The sequence below is a fragment of the Mustela lutreola genome, chromosome 1, assembly GCF_030435805.1.
Source record: "Mustela lutreola isolate mMusLut2 chromosome 1, mMusLut2.pri, whole genome shotgun sequence".
NCBI lineage: Eukaryota > Metazoa > Chordata > Mammalia > Carnivora > Mustelidae > Mustela > Mustela lutreola.
In genome coordinates this window covers 232,271,661-232,287,799 of record NC_081290.1, presented here as the reverse complement: position 1 = coordinate 232,287,799, position 16,139 = coordinate 232,271,661, and the positions used below count along the sequence as shown (strand labels likewise).

At 37.0% G+C, this 16,139-nt stretch overlaps 1 protein-coding gene across 2 annotated transcripts in view; it reads right to left on the bottom strand.

Annotated features, from left to right (window-relative positions):
* FCHSD2 (FCH and double SH3 domains 2) overlaps nucleotides 1–16,139 on the bottom strand; it is a 288,812-nt gene that overhangs the window by 17,705 nt on the left and 254,968 nt on the right. For both annotated transcript variants that reach the window (XM_059133356.1, XM_059133365.1), the window contains one exon: nucleotides 8,443–8,604. In XM_059133356.1, coding sequence (XP_058989339.1) covers nucleotides 8,443–8,604 — 162 coding nt within the window. The remainder of the gene's footprint in view (nucleotides 1–8,442; nucleotides 8,605–16,139) is intronic.

Sequence of the window (16,139 nt, the reverse complement as noted above, 5' to 3'; positions counted from 1 at the left end):
AAGTGATGCCACACTACAGATTCTTTAGATAACCAAATATTAAAGGAATATTATAAACATTTTATTTCAATAAAGTTGGCCAACTTAGAATGGACAGACTCCTAGAAAGACACAAATGACCAAAGTCCACTCAAGAATATGCTGAATAACCCTATATCTACTAAAGAAATTGAGTTTTTTGTTAAAAACAAAAAAGAAACAAAAAAACTTCCACAAAGAAAACTAGGCCCAGATAACTACTCTGATGAATTACAGCAAATATTTAAGGAAGAAAAAAATACTACACGATTTTACATTAAGCTTCCAGAAAATAGAAGGGGAAGGAATACTTTTCAAATCATTGTAAGACAAACATTACAAGAGAAAGAAAAGAAAATTATAGACTAGTATCTGCCATGAATAGAAATACAAAAATGCTTATGGAAATTTTGACAAATCAATTCCTCTAAATACATAAAGGGTAATATATCATGATTCAAGTGGAGTTTATTAGTAATCCAAAGTTGGTTTAATAGCTGAAAAATTATCAATGCAATCTGTCATATAAGCAAATTGAAGAGAAAAATCATTCGACAAGATCCAACATTCATTGCTATCAGCAAACTGAATAGGAATAGAGGAAACTCCTCAACATGGTAAAGGGCATCTAAAAAAACCCTACTGTTAACATCACGCTTAATGATGAAAGACTGAATGCTTTCTCCCTAAGTGCAGAAACAAGGCAAGGACATCTGTCAGCTCTCACCGCTTTGATTCAGCATTGTACTAGAGGTTCTAGTTGTTACAGTAGGGGAAAAAAGGAAGCAGTAAAAATGTCTTAATATGTAGGTAATATGATTACACAGAAAATCTACAAAAAAGCTATGATAACTAATAAATGAATTCAGTAGAGTTGCAGGATACAAGATCAATATGCAAAAAATCACATTTTCATGTGTTAGCAATGATCAATTGGAAATTAAAAGAAAAAACCATTTACAATAGCACCCAAACCTATAAAATAATTAAGTCTGAAAAAGAGAAGTGTAAGACCTATATACTGAAATTTACAAAATACTGCTGAGCAAAATTAAAGACCAAGTAAGTGTAGAGGTATTATGTTAATGGATAAATAATGAAGACTCAACATTGTTAAAATATCAACTGTCTTCAAACTAACCCACAGATTCATCACAATCCTATTTTTAAAAAATCCTGGTAGGTAGAAAACTGATTTTAAATTTATATGGAAATGCAAAGGACCCTGATTATTCAAAACAGCTTAGAGAAAGAATAAAGTTAGAGGTTAACTAAACTGGATTTAAAAGTGAAAAATAAAAAAGGGAGAGAGAAAAAAGTTGAAGGATTTATACTACCTAACTTAAAGGCTAATTATGAAGTTACTTTAATCAAAAGAGTATAGTATTGGCGTCAAGCTATATATAGATCAATGGAACAGAGGAAAAAGTTTGAAAATAAACCCACACATACATGGTTGATTTTTGACAAATATGTGAAGGTAATTCAGTGGAGAAAGCACAGTCTTTTCAAAAACAATGAAAAGGAACTTGTACTCATTCTTCTTACCATATATAAAGATACTAGATCATAGATTTAAATGTATAACCTGAAACTATAAAAATTCTAGGAGAAAATACAGGAGAAAACCTTTATGACCTAGGGTTTGGCAAAGATTTGTCAAAGAAATCATAACTTTTAGTCAAAGCTGCCACACCACACCATGGTGTGCATGGTCTGTAAGAGAAAAAAAACAGTAAGTTGGACTTCACCAAAATTAAAAATGTATGCTCTTTGAAAGATACTGTTCAAATGAAAAGATAAGCCATAGACTTGGTTTGGGAGAAAATTATGTTAATCATGTATCTGATAAAGGGTTTGTAAATAGAATATAAAAAGAACTCTCAAAACTTAGTAAAAAGAAAACAAACAACCCAATAAAATATGGGCAAAAGAGCTGAACAGACACTTCACCAAAAAAGATCTAGAGATAGCAAATAAGCAAATGAGAAGATATTCAACATTATCAGTGAAATGCAAATTAAAACTACAAGGCTACACTACTGCACACCCATCAGAATGTCTAAAATTAAAAAGACTGACCATATTAAGTGTGGGCGAGAACACCTACCGATGGGAATGTAAAATGGTACAGCTACTTTGGAAAACAGTTTGGCAGTTTCTTTTTTTTTTTTTTTTTTTTTAAAGATTTTATTTATTTATTTGTCAGAGACAGAGGGAGAGAGAACGAGCAAGCACAGGCAGACAGAGAGGCAGGCAGAGGCAGAGGGAGAAGCAGGCTCCCTGCCGAGCAAGGAACCCGATGCGGGACTCGATCCCAGGACCCTGGGATCATGACCTGAGCCGAAGGCAGCTGCTTAACCAACTGAGCCACCCAGGCGTCCCTGGCAGTTTCTTAAAATATTAAACATATAGCCACTGTCTGGGCGGCTCAAAACATGAGTTCATAGCAATTTTACTTGTAATAGTCTCCCTGAAACCTAAATGTCCATCACCGGGTGAACTGATAAACTGATATACTCATACAATGGAACACTACTCAGCAATAAAAAAAATGCAATGAATTATTGATACACACAACAAGATGCACGATCCTCAAAATAATCATGCTAAGTGAAAGAAGACAGATTAAAAAAAGGTACATATTGTATGATTCTGTTGATATAAAATTCTAGGAAATGTAAGCTAATCCATAATGAGAGCAGATCAGTAGTTGATTGAAGGGCTGGAAGTAGGTGAGGAAATATGATTACACAGAAAATCTACACAAAAGCTATGATAACTAATAAATGAATTTTAGGAAACTTCTGAAGGTGGTGGTTATATTCATTATCTTAACTGTGGCAAGGTTTCACTGGTGTGTACATATGTCAAAATGTATCAATTGTACACTTTAAATATGTACAACCTCAGCAAAATTGTTAAAAAATATCAGTAAAGTTAGGGAGTTTTATTTATTATTATTTTTTTAAATTTTTATTTAAAAAACTTTTTTTTTTAGATTTTATTTATTTATTTGACAGAGAGAGATCACAAGTAGGCAGAGAGGCAGGCAGAGAGAGAGAGGAGGAAGCAGGCTCCCTGCCGAGCAGAGAGCCCGATGCGGGACTCGATCCCAGGACCCTGAGATCATGACCTGAGCAGAAGGCAGCGGCTTAACCCACTGAGCCATCCAGGCGCCCCAGGTTTTATTTATTTTTTATTTAAAAAAATATATTTTTTATTGGTCAGAGAGAGAGAGAGAGCAAGCACAAGCAGGAAGAACAGCAGGCAGAGGGAGAAGCAGGATCCCTTCTGAGCAGAGAGCCTGATGCCGGACTGTATCCTAGGGCCCTGGGATCATGACCTGAGCTGAAGACAAATGCTTAACTGAATGAGCCACCCAGATGTCCCAAAGCTTGGGGATTTTAATGACAATGGGTCACACAGTATTTGAAGATGCTCCAAGACCATTAATTATACCTGTGAACTCCCTCCTTTCATTAGTATTTTAAACTTAGTTGGTAAAATTAAACTACTTATCTTGAGGTTTGGATTAATATTTTTGAACATGTACTATGTATAGGGATTTATGTTAGGCACTTTTCTTATTATGGCTATGCAGAAAGTCAAAGAATTTCTCTTAGAAGTGAAATTCTCCACAGCTTCTCAATGCCCATCGTTTGGTCCTGTCAGTGAGATTGGTTCTCTCAATCTGTGGCTACAAACTCAGCAGACACTATACTCGGTTTGGTATCTCCCAGCACCTAGCAAAGGTTCTCATGGCAGTGCAGGTTCAATATATGCTTGCTGAATTGAATTAAATTGATCCTACTGAAAATATGAAATGTCAATTTCACTAGTAGTGTGGGCTATTTGGGTTATAGAGTTTAATTCAATAAAAAGACCAGTGCCCATTTGGAAAAACTGTAAACACATAAGTTACTGAAGATTTTTGCAGGTGTATTCTATTATTTTCTACAGTTTATATTTATTTTACTACAAAAATTCATTGTTTCCTTTCTTTGGGATTAGTGCAAGCCCAAAACAGATTTTCATATGTCAAAAACAAAGCCCATTATATTGCAAGGACTATTATGCATTAATGAGGCAGATGGAAACTAAACCACTATCCTGATGGTTAAAAATATTTAATTTCCTTGCCTTTCAAACACATTATTCAGCATGGTTTTCCCAATAATGGAAGCCAGAATTTATTTCTATGCAACTCTGAAAAATGCTCACACTCTTAGGGAGGGTGCAAAACAGAGCGGATGTCAGGATGTTTGTGCATAATAGTTGGGGGAAATGGCTGGAGACAAGGAAGTTGTGTAAACACTATCAGATATAGTTTGAGAACCTAGGGGAAAATAATCGAAAGAACAGAAACCAATCTTACACAAAGAGCTATAAATCTCTGACCTAATTATTTTTTACTTTTAAGTAATCTCTATATCCAATGTGAGGCTTGAACTTACAACCCCAAGATCAAGAGTCACACACTCCACTGACCGAGTCAGCCAGGTACGCCTGACCTATTAATTCTACTTCTAAGAATCTATATTACAGAAAAAAATCTCCTGTAGGGAAAAAAGAAATATACACGCAAATATTTTTAGAGTACTATTTATTTAGAATATCTTGAAGAAATCTAAATATTAAACCTATAAGAGAATAGTTAAGTGAATTATGGTATGCTTTCTTGATCAAATACTATGAAGACATTAAAAGAAAGATTATGGAGATCATCCAGCAAATTGGAATGCTAGATGGAAAAATACACAAATTAACTTTATTATGAAGTATGTTTAAGAAAAAAAAAAGGATGGTAGGGGTGTCTGGGTGGCTCAGTTGGTTAAGTATCTGCCTTCACCTCACGTCATTATCTCGGGGTCCTGGGATCAGCCCTTTTCGGGCTCCTTGTTCAGTGGAGAGCCTGCTTTTCCTGCTCCCTCAGCTCCCTGCCACCAGCCCTGTTGCTTTCTATCTCTCTCAAATAAGCGAAAAATAAAATCTTAAAAAAAGAAGAAGAGGATGGAATCACATCAAGTTGTTAACAGTAGCGTTAGTAAGAATGTAAGAATGGAGTTTTTGGTCATCTTCTTCTCTAACTGAACTTTCTAACTTTTTTGTAACCTAGTTATAAAACTGTTTCTATTCTAAAATTCATATAATTTCAAAATTAGGTTGTAAACTGGGTATGGTCTTTTAGTAAGAGAAGAAAGGAAAATAAGAGTAGGGAGGAATGGGGGAAAGGCTGACTGGGCTACTAGTAGTAGCAATCTAACCACAGGCTGTTATGTATGAGCTCTAGTTAACCATCAGTTGAATAGCTCTATTAGCAGACTGCTCTCCTTTTAAAAAACATTGCCATATACTGTGGTTCTTTTTCTCTTTTTCTTCTGAATCCTGTATTCTGTACTAGAGCAAAATACAGAAGGCAAAGAGTTAATACCCAAGGAAGTTTAGTTTCTTCCTTGTTCTATAAGGTAAATAGACTGTATGTTTTAAAAACATTTATCTTCTAATAAGGCCCTTTACACTGTTAATGTCTAACACTAGAATTAAACACATTTTCCAGATGGAAGAGAACTCTAAACTTGATGACTAATGCTTTTGTTGGCATCTTATAATGGAAGAAATAATTTGGTCCCCAGATGTGTATTTCTGCTTCATGCTCCTAGCCAGCTAGCTGCCAATGTGAAGAGATACAAATCCCTCTAAATTATTTCAGTGTTGTCATTTAAAAGCAGGTTAAATAAATATTGGGACTTCATTTAGCAAATCTGTACCTACGTCTGATCTCTCCTTCATTTATACAGTAGCCTCTCCTCCTTATCCATGGGGAATAGGTTCTAAGACCCCCTATGGATGTTTGAAACGAGAGATAGTACCAAACTCTATAGACTATGTTTTTTCCTACACCACATACTTATGCTACAGTTTAATTTATAAATCAGGCCTAGTAAGAGATAAATAGCAACTAATAATAAATTATAACAATTACAACAATATACTGTAATAAATGTTATGTGAATGTGGGCCTCTCTCTCAGAATATCTTATTGTACTATATTCACCCTTCTTGTGATGATGTGTGATGATAAAATGCCTACGTGATGAGATAAAGCGAGGTGAATGAGGCAGGTATTGTAATGGAGTGTGAAGCCACTACCGACCTTCTGACAAAGTCAGAAGGAGGATCATCTGCTTCCAGATAGTTGCTTCCATGGTTGACCACAGTAACTGAAACCAGGAGAAGTGACACCATCAATGAGAGGGGCACTAATGTATTATTAATAGAATTTCCACAAAATATAACCTTCAGCGGAAAGCAGGATGGCACAGGCTCTGTAAAACTGACTAGAGGGAAGAAAAGAGGGGGAAGGGATTACAAAATGCTCCCTTCGCAGAGGATATGATGTTCCTACATGAGCTGATATCTTTGGACAGTTCTCAACACTTACTATCAGAATGTACGACTCATTGACAGACTGTACTAGGCATATCTCTTTCATTTCCTTCCTTCATACTCAGAATCCCTTCTTTATCTCCTGCTGAAATTCTTCAAGGACTATCTCAACTCACATTTCCTTCATGGGGCAAACATCTTTCCTATTTTTTCTATCTGGTACGGAGCTTTTTTGACAGCATTTCACAAAATCATAAAATTTTGGAATTGGAGGGGATCTTAGAATCATTTAACATGATTTTCTCTCGAAACCCAGAGAGAAGTGGCTCTTTTCCCAAGTTGTTGATGAGTTAGGAGCAAGCAATTTCAAGTTTGGCACAGAGTAGCCCAGTCATACACTGCCGTGTATCACTAAGGTCTATAAAGGTCTATCTGCCCTACCAGCTACGCTCTTTGCGGAGAGAGACCAAGTTTAGTTCATTTTCAATATACCCAGGAAGTAGGCAAGAACTGAGGGGATAAATGCCTGCTCAGCTGAGTTAGTCAGAAAAGGTACTAGTCTAAGGGAAATCACGTGTTTGGTTGGTTTCCAACAGTGCCACTGAAGACGCCGTAAGAAAGTTTGTGTTTGGAATTTGCTATCATCTTAAGTTCTGTACAAAAAAATAACCTGAAGCAGAGGGGAATTGTGTTAGAAGGGATATTCCATGTTGTGGAGCAACTTTGTCATATTGAAAACAGGGCAAGTTCTTCTAACCCCAAAGTCAAGTGGGTGATGTGTGCCTACTTTCCTTAGCTGGATTACCATTAATAGTAAAACAAAAATAAGCTTTTAATAGACTGTTTTTCCTTAAAATGCACACCCATACACAGTCTTCTTTAAATGTGCAAGTGTATTCCCATTAGAAAATCAGAATGTTATGTAAAAAAATTGACAAAACTTTCAGGAATATTCTTAAACTTTAGCCAGTTTCTCTAGCAAGGATCCCTTTTATCTGAAGGGCATAAGCACTGAAGAAGCACTATGGATATAGTCAGAAGTTCAGAGAGTAAAAGTTTTAGCTTTTAATTTGCCACTACTCCATCTATTCGTCCATCTGACCTTTCATTTCTTCCTTCAGCAGATATTTACTGAGTACCTACTATGTGCCAGGCTCTTTGCTGTGCACAGCAGTGAATCAGGCAGACATGGAAATTACATTCCAGGGAGGAAGACAGACAAAGAAGACAAATAAAGAAGGCAAGGACAGACTGTAATAAATGCCATAAGGAAATAAACAGGATGAGAGAGAGAGAGTAATGAGGGGGAGGCAGCAGCAGGAACTACTTTGGCTGACCAGCTAGAAATCATATATCCACCTATGTAGTAACATGGAAATCACGGAACTTTTCTGGCACTCAGATCTCCAACATGAAAAACTGAGGTTGAACTGGATGACGTCAGAGTAGAAACAGCCCTGGACTTGAAGCAGGAAAACACCAGCTTGAGCTGTGGCCTTCTTTGTCACACCATCCCTGCCCTGTGTCTCGGACGATGATACAGTGAGCAGAGCGTGAAAGCCCTTGCAAATCAAACAGATTAAATAAGCCACAGACCAGAAGTGTTCCCTTCCCTTCTTTGAGACTGTTTATGACTCTCTGCATCTTAGTTTTCATTTGTACCTAGAGAAGATCTCTGAGCACTTCAGAAACTCTAGATTAAAATTTTTACTCTGCTACTTCTGGACAAGAAGCATCTCTCTTCATGAATGGGATAAGGAGTTTGGTAAAGTGGTACGGGTAAACCAACAAGAGATAATATGTTCTTCACTGCACGGTAAAAAAAAAAAAAAAAAAAAAAAAAAAAAAGCATGACTTTTTTCCTCTTGCTGTACCAAGTTTAACTCAGTGATAGGGTAAGGCAAAGAAACCAAACTGCTAGCAAGACCACTATTTTTTCTTTTAAATTTTGGCTATTTTCAGGTTTGGTTACATAGTCAGAGAATGGCATCCTTCAACTGTCACAGCCATCACAGCCAAGAAGAGAAACCCTACCGAGTGTAAAGTGCCGTTGTTTGTCACTGCAGGAAGGCGAGCCCATCGTTCATTTTCCAGTTCTTCCATTACTTGATTCATTGCACTCTTCAGCCACGTGTCCACAGAAACACCGATCTGCTTTAGCAGGTCCAGCCGGGCTTCAGCTTTCAACTTAATTATCTAAGAAAACCAAGAAAGTGGTCAGAAATCCAGGCATTTTTTCCTCCCTCAAATCAATGTGTGTGTTTTTTAAAAGTTGTTTCTGATTTACTGATTAGAATGATCTTGATATTTACTAGCAATGCTACCTTGGGATAAATGTTAACTTTTCACTTGGAGAGAAGGGAGGAAACCTGGAACAGAAATGAGGGTAAATGGTACACCTTCATTTTGACAAGCTACATCAACAGAACTTATGTCCGGGAGGATACATAAAGTCTGCATTCTTTTCCTTTTAATAAGGCTACACCTCAGACATCCTAAAATCCAGCATGTTCCACAGCCTTCTAACCCATCTCCTAGACTTACAAGTTTTCAAATGATCTCATCATGTCACTCCCCTGGTTAAAAACTTCAGTGACTCCTGACTGAACTACTGGGTAAAGATCTGAATTAAATTACGGTGTAGTTGTCAGAAACAGTAAGAGATAGAAAACAAAAAGTTCCTAGTCTCCAAATTCAAGGAACTGAAAGACTGCTTGTTCTCTGACTCGTGTTCCAAGTCATAAGCAAGTAACCACAGAACCAGTTTGAACCTGTCTGGATCCAGCAGCCGAGCCTGGAAGCCAGGCAGGGCAGCCTCACACCAGCCACCACCAGTAGTCAGGTTCCCACTCCTGCTTCCCACAGCCCACCCATCTCTAGATAGCACAGCTGCAAGTGAACCAATCCGTAAATTTTGAAAATCTGCCAATCCCTGAAATCCACACTTCTCAAAACCCTAGATATTAGTTGTTTCTTCAGAGAGACTGTATTTTTAAGTATCATTCTCTCTTGCTTAGCAAGTAGTAAATTCAGCTTCATTGTTCTGCATAATAGAGAGATGGTCTCTTCCTTCAACATTTGAAGATTCCAGTGAGAAGATTTGGCTTGTTTGATAAATTTCAACCTTCACTTCATGGCCTTTCTATGGGACTTTTGGACCAACGAGTGTGTTCACTGAACCCTGCTGGTGTGCAATTCTGACCACTCTCTGGATTCTCAGCTGCAGAAGCTGGTATCAAATTGATCTGAGCTCTTCTATTAGCACCTGGTTGGCTCCCTTGGTAGAGTATGTGACTCTTAATCTCAGAGTTGTGAGTTCAAGCCCATGTTAGATGTGGAGCGTAGGAAAAAAAAAAGTGACCTAAGCTCTGACTTGTTTCACTTGAGCTCTCATTGCTGAATTTATTTTGTATTCCTAAGATTTTTAAGCATACAGATTTTTAAAAATTGAGATAAAATTGGGGCACCTGGGTGGTTTAGTTGGTTAAGCATCTGACTTTGGGTTTTAGTTCTGGTCATGATCTCAGGGTTGTGAGACTGAGCTCCACATTAGGCTTTGCACTCAGTGGGGTCTGCTTGAAACTCCCTCCCACTCCTTCTGTCCCTCCCCCTACTCTCTCTCTCTCTAAATACTTTAAAAAATGAGATAAAATTCATGTTACATAAACTGCCATCTTAATAATTTTAAAGTGTACAATTCAGTGGTTTTGAATATCATACAGATCCTTATATAAAGTAATTCAAGTTTTTAGCTTGGAGGTATGCAATTTGGTAAACAGCCTTGCAAAAATATATTTATTCTTGGGGCACCTGGGTGGCTCAGTGGGTTAAAGCCTCTGCCTTCGGCTCAGGTCATGATCCCAGGACCCTGGGATTGAGCCCCGCATAGGGCTCTCTGCTCCGTGGAGAGCCTACTTCCTCCTCTCTCTGCCTGCCTCTCTGCCTACTTGTCATCTCTGTCAAATAAATAAAATCTCAAAGAAAAATAAAAAATATATATATATTTATTCTTCTAATAATTATTTTGGCAATAGCTTTACTGAGCTAAAGCTTACATATACTATAAAATTCACCCATTTACAGTGTACAGTTCAGGGACACCTGGGTGGGTTAGTCGGTTAAGCGTCTAACCTTGGCTCAGGTCATGACCTAGGGTCCTGGGATCGAGTTCCACATCAGGCTCCCTGCTTGGCGGGGAGCGTGCTTCTCCCTCTGCCTGCCTCAGTGCCTGCTTGAGCTCTCTCTCTCTTGCTCTCTGACAAATAAATAAAATCTTAAAAAATAAAATAAAGTGTACATTTCAATGACTAAGGGTATATTCACAGGTATGTGCCACTATCACCACAATCAATTTTAAAACATTTTAATTATCTCCAAAAGAAACCCCATAGGGTGCCTGGGTGGCTCAGTGGGTTGAGCCGCTGCCTTCGGCTCGGGTCATGATCTCAGGGTCCTGGGATCGAGGCCTGCATCAGGCTCTCTGCTCAGCGGGGAGCCTGCTTCCTCCTCTCTCTCTGCTTGCCTCTCTGCCTGCTTGTGATCTCTTTCTGTCAAATAAATAAATAAAATCTTAAAAAAAAAAAAAAAAGAAACCCCATAATCCTTTAACCATTGCTCCCTTATCCCTATTCCAGTTACTATTCTACTTTCTCTCTCTACAGATTTGCCTATTCTGAACATTTAATATAAATAGAACCATATAATATGTGGCCTTTTGTGTCTGGCTTCTTTCACTCAGCATTGTGTTTTCATGTTGTAGCATGTATGGTGTAGTGTGTGTATTTCATTCCTTTTTATGGCCAAATAACATCCTGATTCTAGCAGAATCAAATTACCAACAACTTTAGCTATTTGTCAGCTGATAGACACTTGGATTATTTCAATTTTTTTGCATAATATGAATAATGTGTCTTTAAACATTAGTGTATAAGTTTTTGTGTAAACATGCTTTTATTTCTCTGTATGTGTGCATATACTTCAGACTGAAATTACTTGGTCATAAAATCATGCAATGTTTAGCCACTTGGGAAAATGCCAGATTGTTTTCCAAAGCAGCTGCCTCATTTGACAATCCCACCAGCAGGGTAAGAGGGTTAGCGTTTCTCCACATCCTGAAAGATACTTGTTAATGTCTGCCTTTTCGATTATAGTCATCCTAATGGGTGTGAAATAGTTTCTCATTGTAGTATTGATTTGTATTTCCTTGATGACTAATTATGTGAAGCATCTTTTCATGGACTTATTAGTCATCTGTCTATCTTCTCAGAGAAATGTCTGTCTATTCAGATACTTTGCTCATTTTTAAAATGGGTTGTCTTTTTAATGTTCTTTTTGTCTTTGTCTTTATTCTAAGAGTTTTTCTGTATTCTAAATAAAAGTCTCTCATCAGACACATGATTTACAGATATTTTTTCCCATCCTGTGGGTTGTCTTTCATTTTTTTAAAGACTTTTTATTTATTTGACAGAGAGAGAGAGTAAGCGCGTGCATACAAGGAGGGGGAGCTGCTGAGAGAGAGGGAGAAGCAGGCTCCCCACTGAGCATGAAGCTCGACATGGGGCTCAATCCCAGGACCCCAGGATCATGACCTGAGCCGAAAGCAGATGCTTAACCAGCTGAGCCTCCCAGGTGCCCCTGTCTTTCACTTTTCTTGTTAAATTTTATCTTTTATTTTTATATCTACTCGATCTTTTTTTTTTTTTTTTTTTTTTTACTTTAAAAAAAAAATTAACATAAAATGTAGTCTTTGTTTCAGGGGGACAGGTCTGTGATTCTCCAGTCTTGCACAATTCACAGCGCTCACCATAGAACATACTCACCCTTCCCAATGTCTGTCACCCAGCCACCCTCACTTTCTTGATTGTATCTTTTGAAGAAGAAAGTTTTTAATTTTGATAAAATCCAATTTATCTATTTTTTTCTTTTGTTGCTTGGGCTTTTGGTTTCATATCTAAGAAATTAATCGAAGGTCACAAAGATTTGCTCCTATGGTTTCTTGTGAGTGCTTTATAGCTTCTGCTGTTATATTTAGGTGTTTGATCATTTCAAGTTTATTTTTGTATATGGTATGAGGTAGGGGCCCAACTCCATTCTTCTGCAAGTAAATATCCAGTTGTCTTTGCACCATTCTAGTATGCATTTTAAACAAATACAGGCAATAAAATGTTCTAGGAAAGAAGAGTGAACCAACAAACTCCTTCTTGGAAATAATAAATCTAAGTCATTTAACTGCAGAAGCAGAGATACACAACAAAAAAGGAGAAAGAGCGAGAGCAAGAGTGAGAGGGAGGGAGAGATATATCAATATATTCTGTTTTTTCAATACCAAGTAATTTCATTTTCATAAGACGTATTTTTGTCAGTACTTTAGCAAACGGCTGATGAGCATGGCATTTGCAAAAGTTAGATTTTTAGATTATAGCTCCAGAATAATCATAGCTATCTTTCCTCCAGAGTTCCAACTGTTTATATTTTATCAACTATTTAAAAGAAGAATTTTCCAGGGTTTTCAAATGAATTTTGATGATTTACCAGTTGATTAAAATTTGCAGAGCACAAGTCTCTGTAACTTGATTGCATCCCAGATACTACTTGACCAAATCATTTTAGAATCTGTGAAGAGATAGAGCTTTTTAAAATGATGTTTTAAAAGCCAGTTCTTTTAAAATACATAATCTTGGTGTAATAGGAAATGAATGAAAATAAATAAATGAATAAAATGATAGTATTTGCCACTCTAAATTACCTTTGGTGTCTTAAAAAAAACCACTCCAAACAACTTTTATCACATGTACTAGGAACTATATGATTATTTCATTTAATCCACACAACAATTCTAGGGATGGATATCATAAACTCCATTTTACAGATGAGAAAAATGATTTAACAAGGTCCTAACAATTTTGGTAAAATGTTACTGCCAAGGAATCATGCCTCTTGCTATCCATGTTGTTCCCTCCCACATTGATTCTTGGCTTATTCATGTGATCTTTGATGGACCATATGCAAATTTGATTCTAGCAGAGATCTGATTAAGTGCAATTAAGACTGATTTCTGGGAATGTGTCTCCACCATCTACGGAAGCCTAGTTTAGCATATTTGAGGATGAAAGACCATTTGGAAAAAAGGCTCAGCACTCTAGCAGACCCTCTGGATGAATGTAGCTCCTTGAGTAATCTCAGGAAAAACCTGCAAAACAAATGCACAGTCAACACCCAGAATGGTGAGAGACAGTAAGTCGTTTTTGCCATAAAGCTGGGTCTGGAGGGGTGTGTGTGTGTGTGTGTGGTGTGTTTTAAGGCAGCCACAGATTATTGTGTCTAAATAATTTAATTTCCAAATATCTGGAGATTTTTCAGGTATCTATTATTGATTTTTAATTTAATTCTGATGGGTCCGAGAACATACTCTGAGTGACAGCAATACTTTTAAACTAACTGACACTGGTTTATGGTCTAGCTGGTCTTGCTGAACGTTCTGTGTGTACTTTAAAAGAATAAGTACTCTATCCTTATGGGGTGTCCTATATATGCCAATTAGGTAAAGTTAGTTGACAGGGTTGTTCAAGTCTTGATCCTTGCTGATTTTCTAGCCCCTCGTTCTAATTACTGAAAGGAATGTTGACATCTCTGATTACCATTGTAGATATATCTATTTCTTCTTTCAGTTCTGTCAGTTTTTTGCTTCAGTATTTAGTTGCTCCATTATTAGCTACAACACATTCAGAATTGTTGTGTCTTCTTGATGGAAAAGATCATGACGACCTTACTTTTAATCATTATAAATTATCCCTTTTATTTTTTTTTATTTCTTTATTTTAAAGATTCTATTTGTTTATTTGACAGAGAGAGACAGAGAGGTCACAAGTAGGCAGAGAGGCAGGCAGAGAGAGAGAGGGAGAAGCAGGCTCCCCGCCAAGGAGAGAGCCCGATGTGGGGCTCGATCCCAGGACCCTGGGATCATGACCTAGGCCGAAGGCAGGGGCTTAACCCACTGAGCCACCCAGGCGCCCCAAATTATCCCTTTTAATATTTCTTGTCCTGTAGTCTATGTTGTCTGATATTATAGCCACACCAATATTTTAATGGTTAATGTTACTCCCTGTGGTGAGCAAAAGCTAAAATTCTGGCTCAGTTATTTTGCATTCCAACTACTATTTCCTGTCAAGCTTCTGGGAGTTTCTGTTCCACAAATGTATCCAGGTTTGGCTGAGAATTTGCAAGTTATTTACATATATGAAACTTGAGAGCTCCCCAACATTCATCCTCAAGCAATAAGATCAAGGCTCTGTGCTTGAATTCTAGTCATGTAGCCCCTTGTCACAAAGAGCTGCTTACTGTACATATCTCCAAATATAGTCCCATTCTTTTAAGGGACTTTCTAGTTTTTACATGGCTTGGATATCTTCCAATTCTATTAAGTATTTTTGCCCCAGGTTAATGACTGTTATCTAAAGAAGGATTAGTCTAATATGAGCTAGTTTCTTATTACCAGAAGCAGAAATCTTGTGGAGTCAGTCTACATTCAAAACAAACTGCAAAGAAATCTTAAATTTTGCTCAAGTTTACCATTAATATTTCCATTGTAATTCTGAAACTTCAGTATATTGCAGGATAAAACAAAATATTGTTACAAAATTTCGACCATAAGCAAAAAAAGACAAATAGAAAATCGAAGAAATTCAACAAAATCCTCCTAATTTTAAATCTTAATTGGAAATAACAACATGAACTCATGATTAAAAAAAAAAAAACAATAAATTTCTAGCTCTGAAAACAAAGAAAGGGCCAAGACATCAATGACACTCATTACAATAAGCACCTTCACATCCTAGACCTGGGTGTCTAACTACAATCCTCTATTAACAGAAATCAGAGCTCAGTGGAGAATCAGACTTAATTCTAAGTATGATCAGGGAGAATACAAGGTGAGTCTATGATAGCAAGCCTGTGTGAGAAAGCAGGAAACTGTTCAAAGACTGATGGGAATAACATCAAAAGGACATGGAAGGCTAAATGGACTCTCACTGGCTGAATTCAGACACTATGGGGCGTCAAAGAGGCCATCTATAATGGAAAACAGATGAAATTAATAAAAATCTATAACAAATTGAGAATATATAAGGTGGGACTGACCCTATGAGGAGAAGTAAAGGATAATGACGTGAGGAAAAAATATCTACCACAGAGCTGTGAACTGAAAAATTCCCAGGGCTGAAAGATATTACAGTTCTATCCAGCCAGACTGAGAAATCTTATTGGGTACTTATGGCATATCAAGAAACTACAGAAAGGAAATGCACTGGCAATAGGGCTAAATTTGCCCTACCCGAATGGCTATTCTAAACCAACCCCAACAAAACTTAAAAATCAAACTCCAGAGGATTAACCTGATCTGGAGCTGACATGGCTGTCAGAACAAAACTCAATAGCCTTTAAAAAAGAAAGGAGAATTCAGATTCAATAATGAAACACAATTTCTACTAGGTATTTGAGAAACAGAAAAACATGAGCCATAACTAAAGGAAAAAAATTAATCAATAAGAAAGAGATAAATAACAGATGATGGAAAGAGCAGACAAGGACTTAAAGTCATTATTATAAATACACTTAAGGATTTAAAGGAAAACATGAAGGTAAACAGGCATGAACTGGGAATATAAAGAGAATATAAAGAACCAAACAGAACTTATAGAGCTGAAACTGTAATATCTGAAATAAACATTCACAGG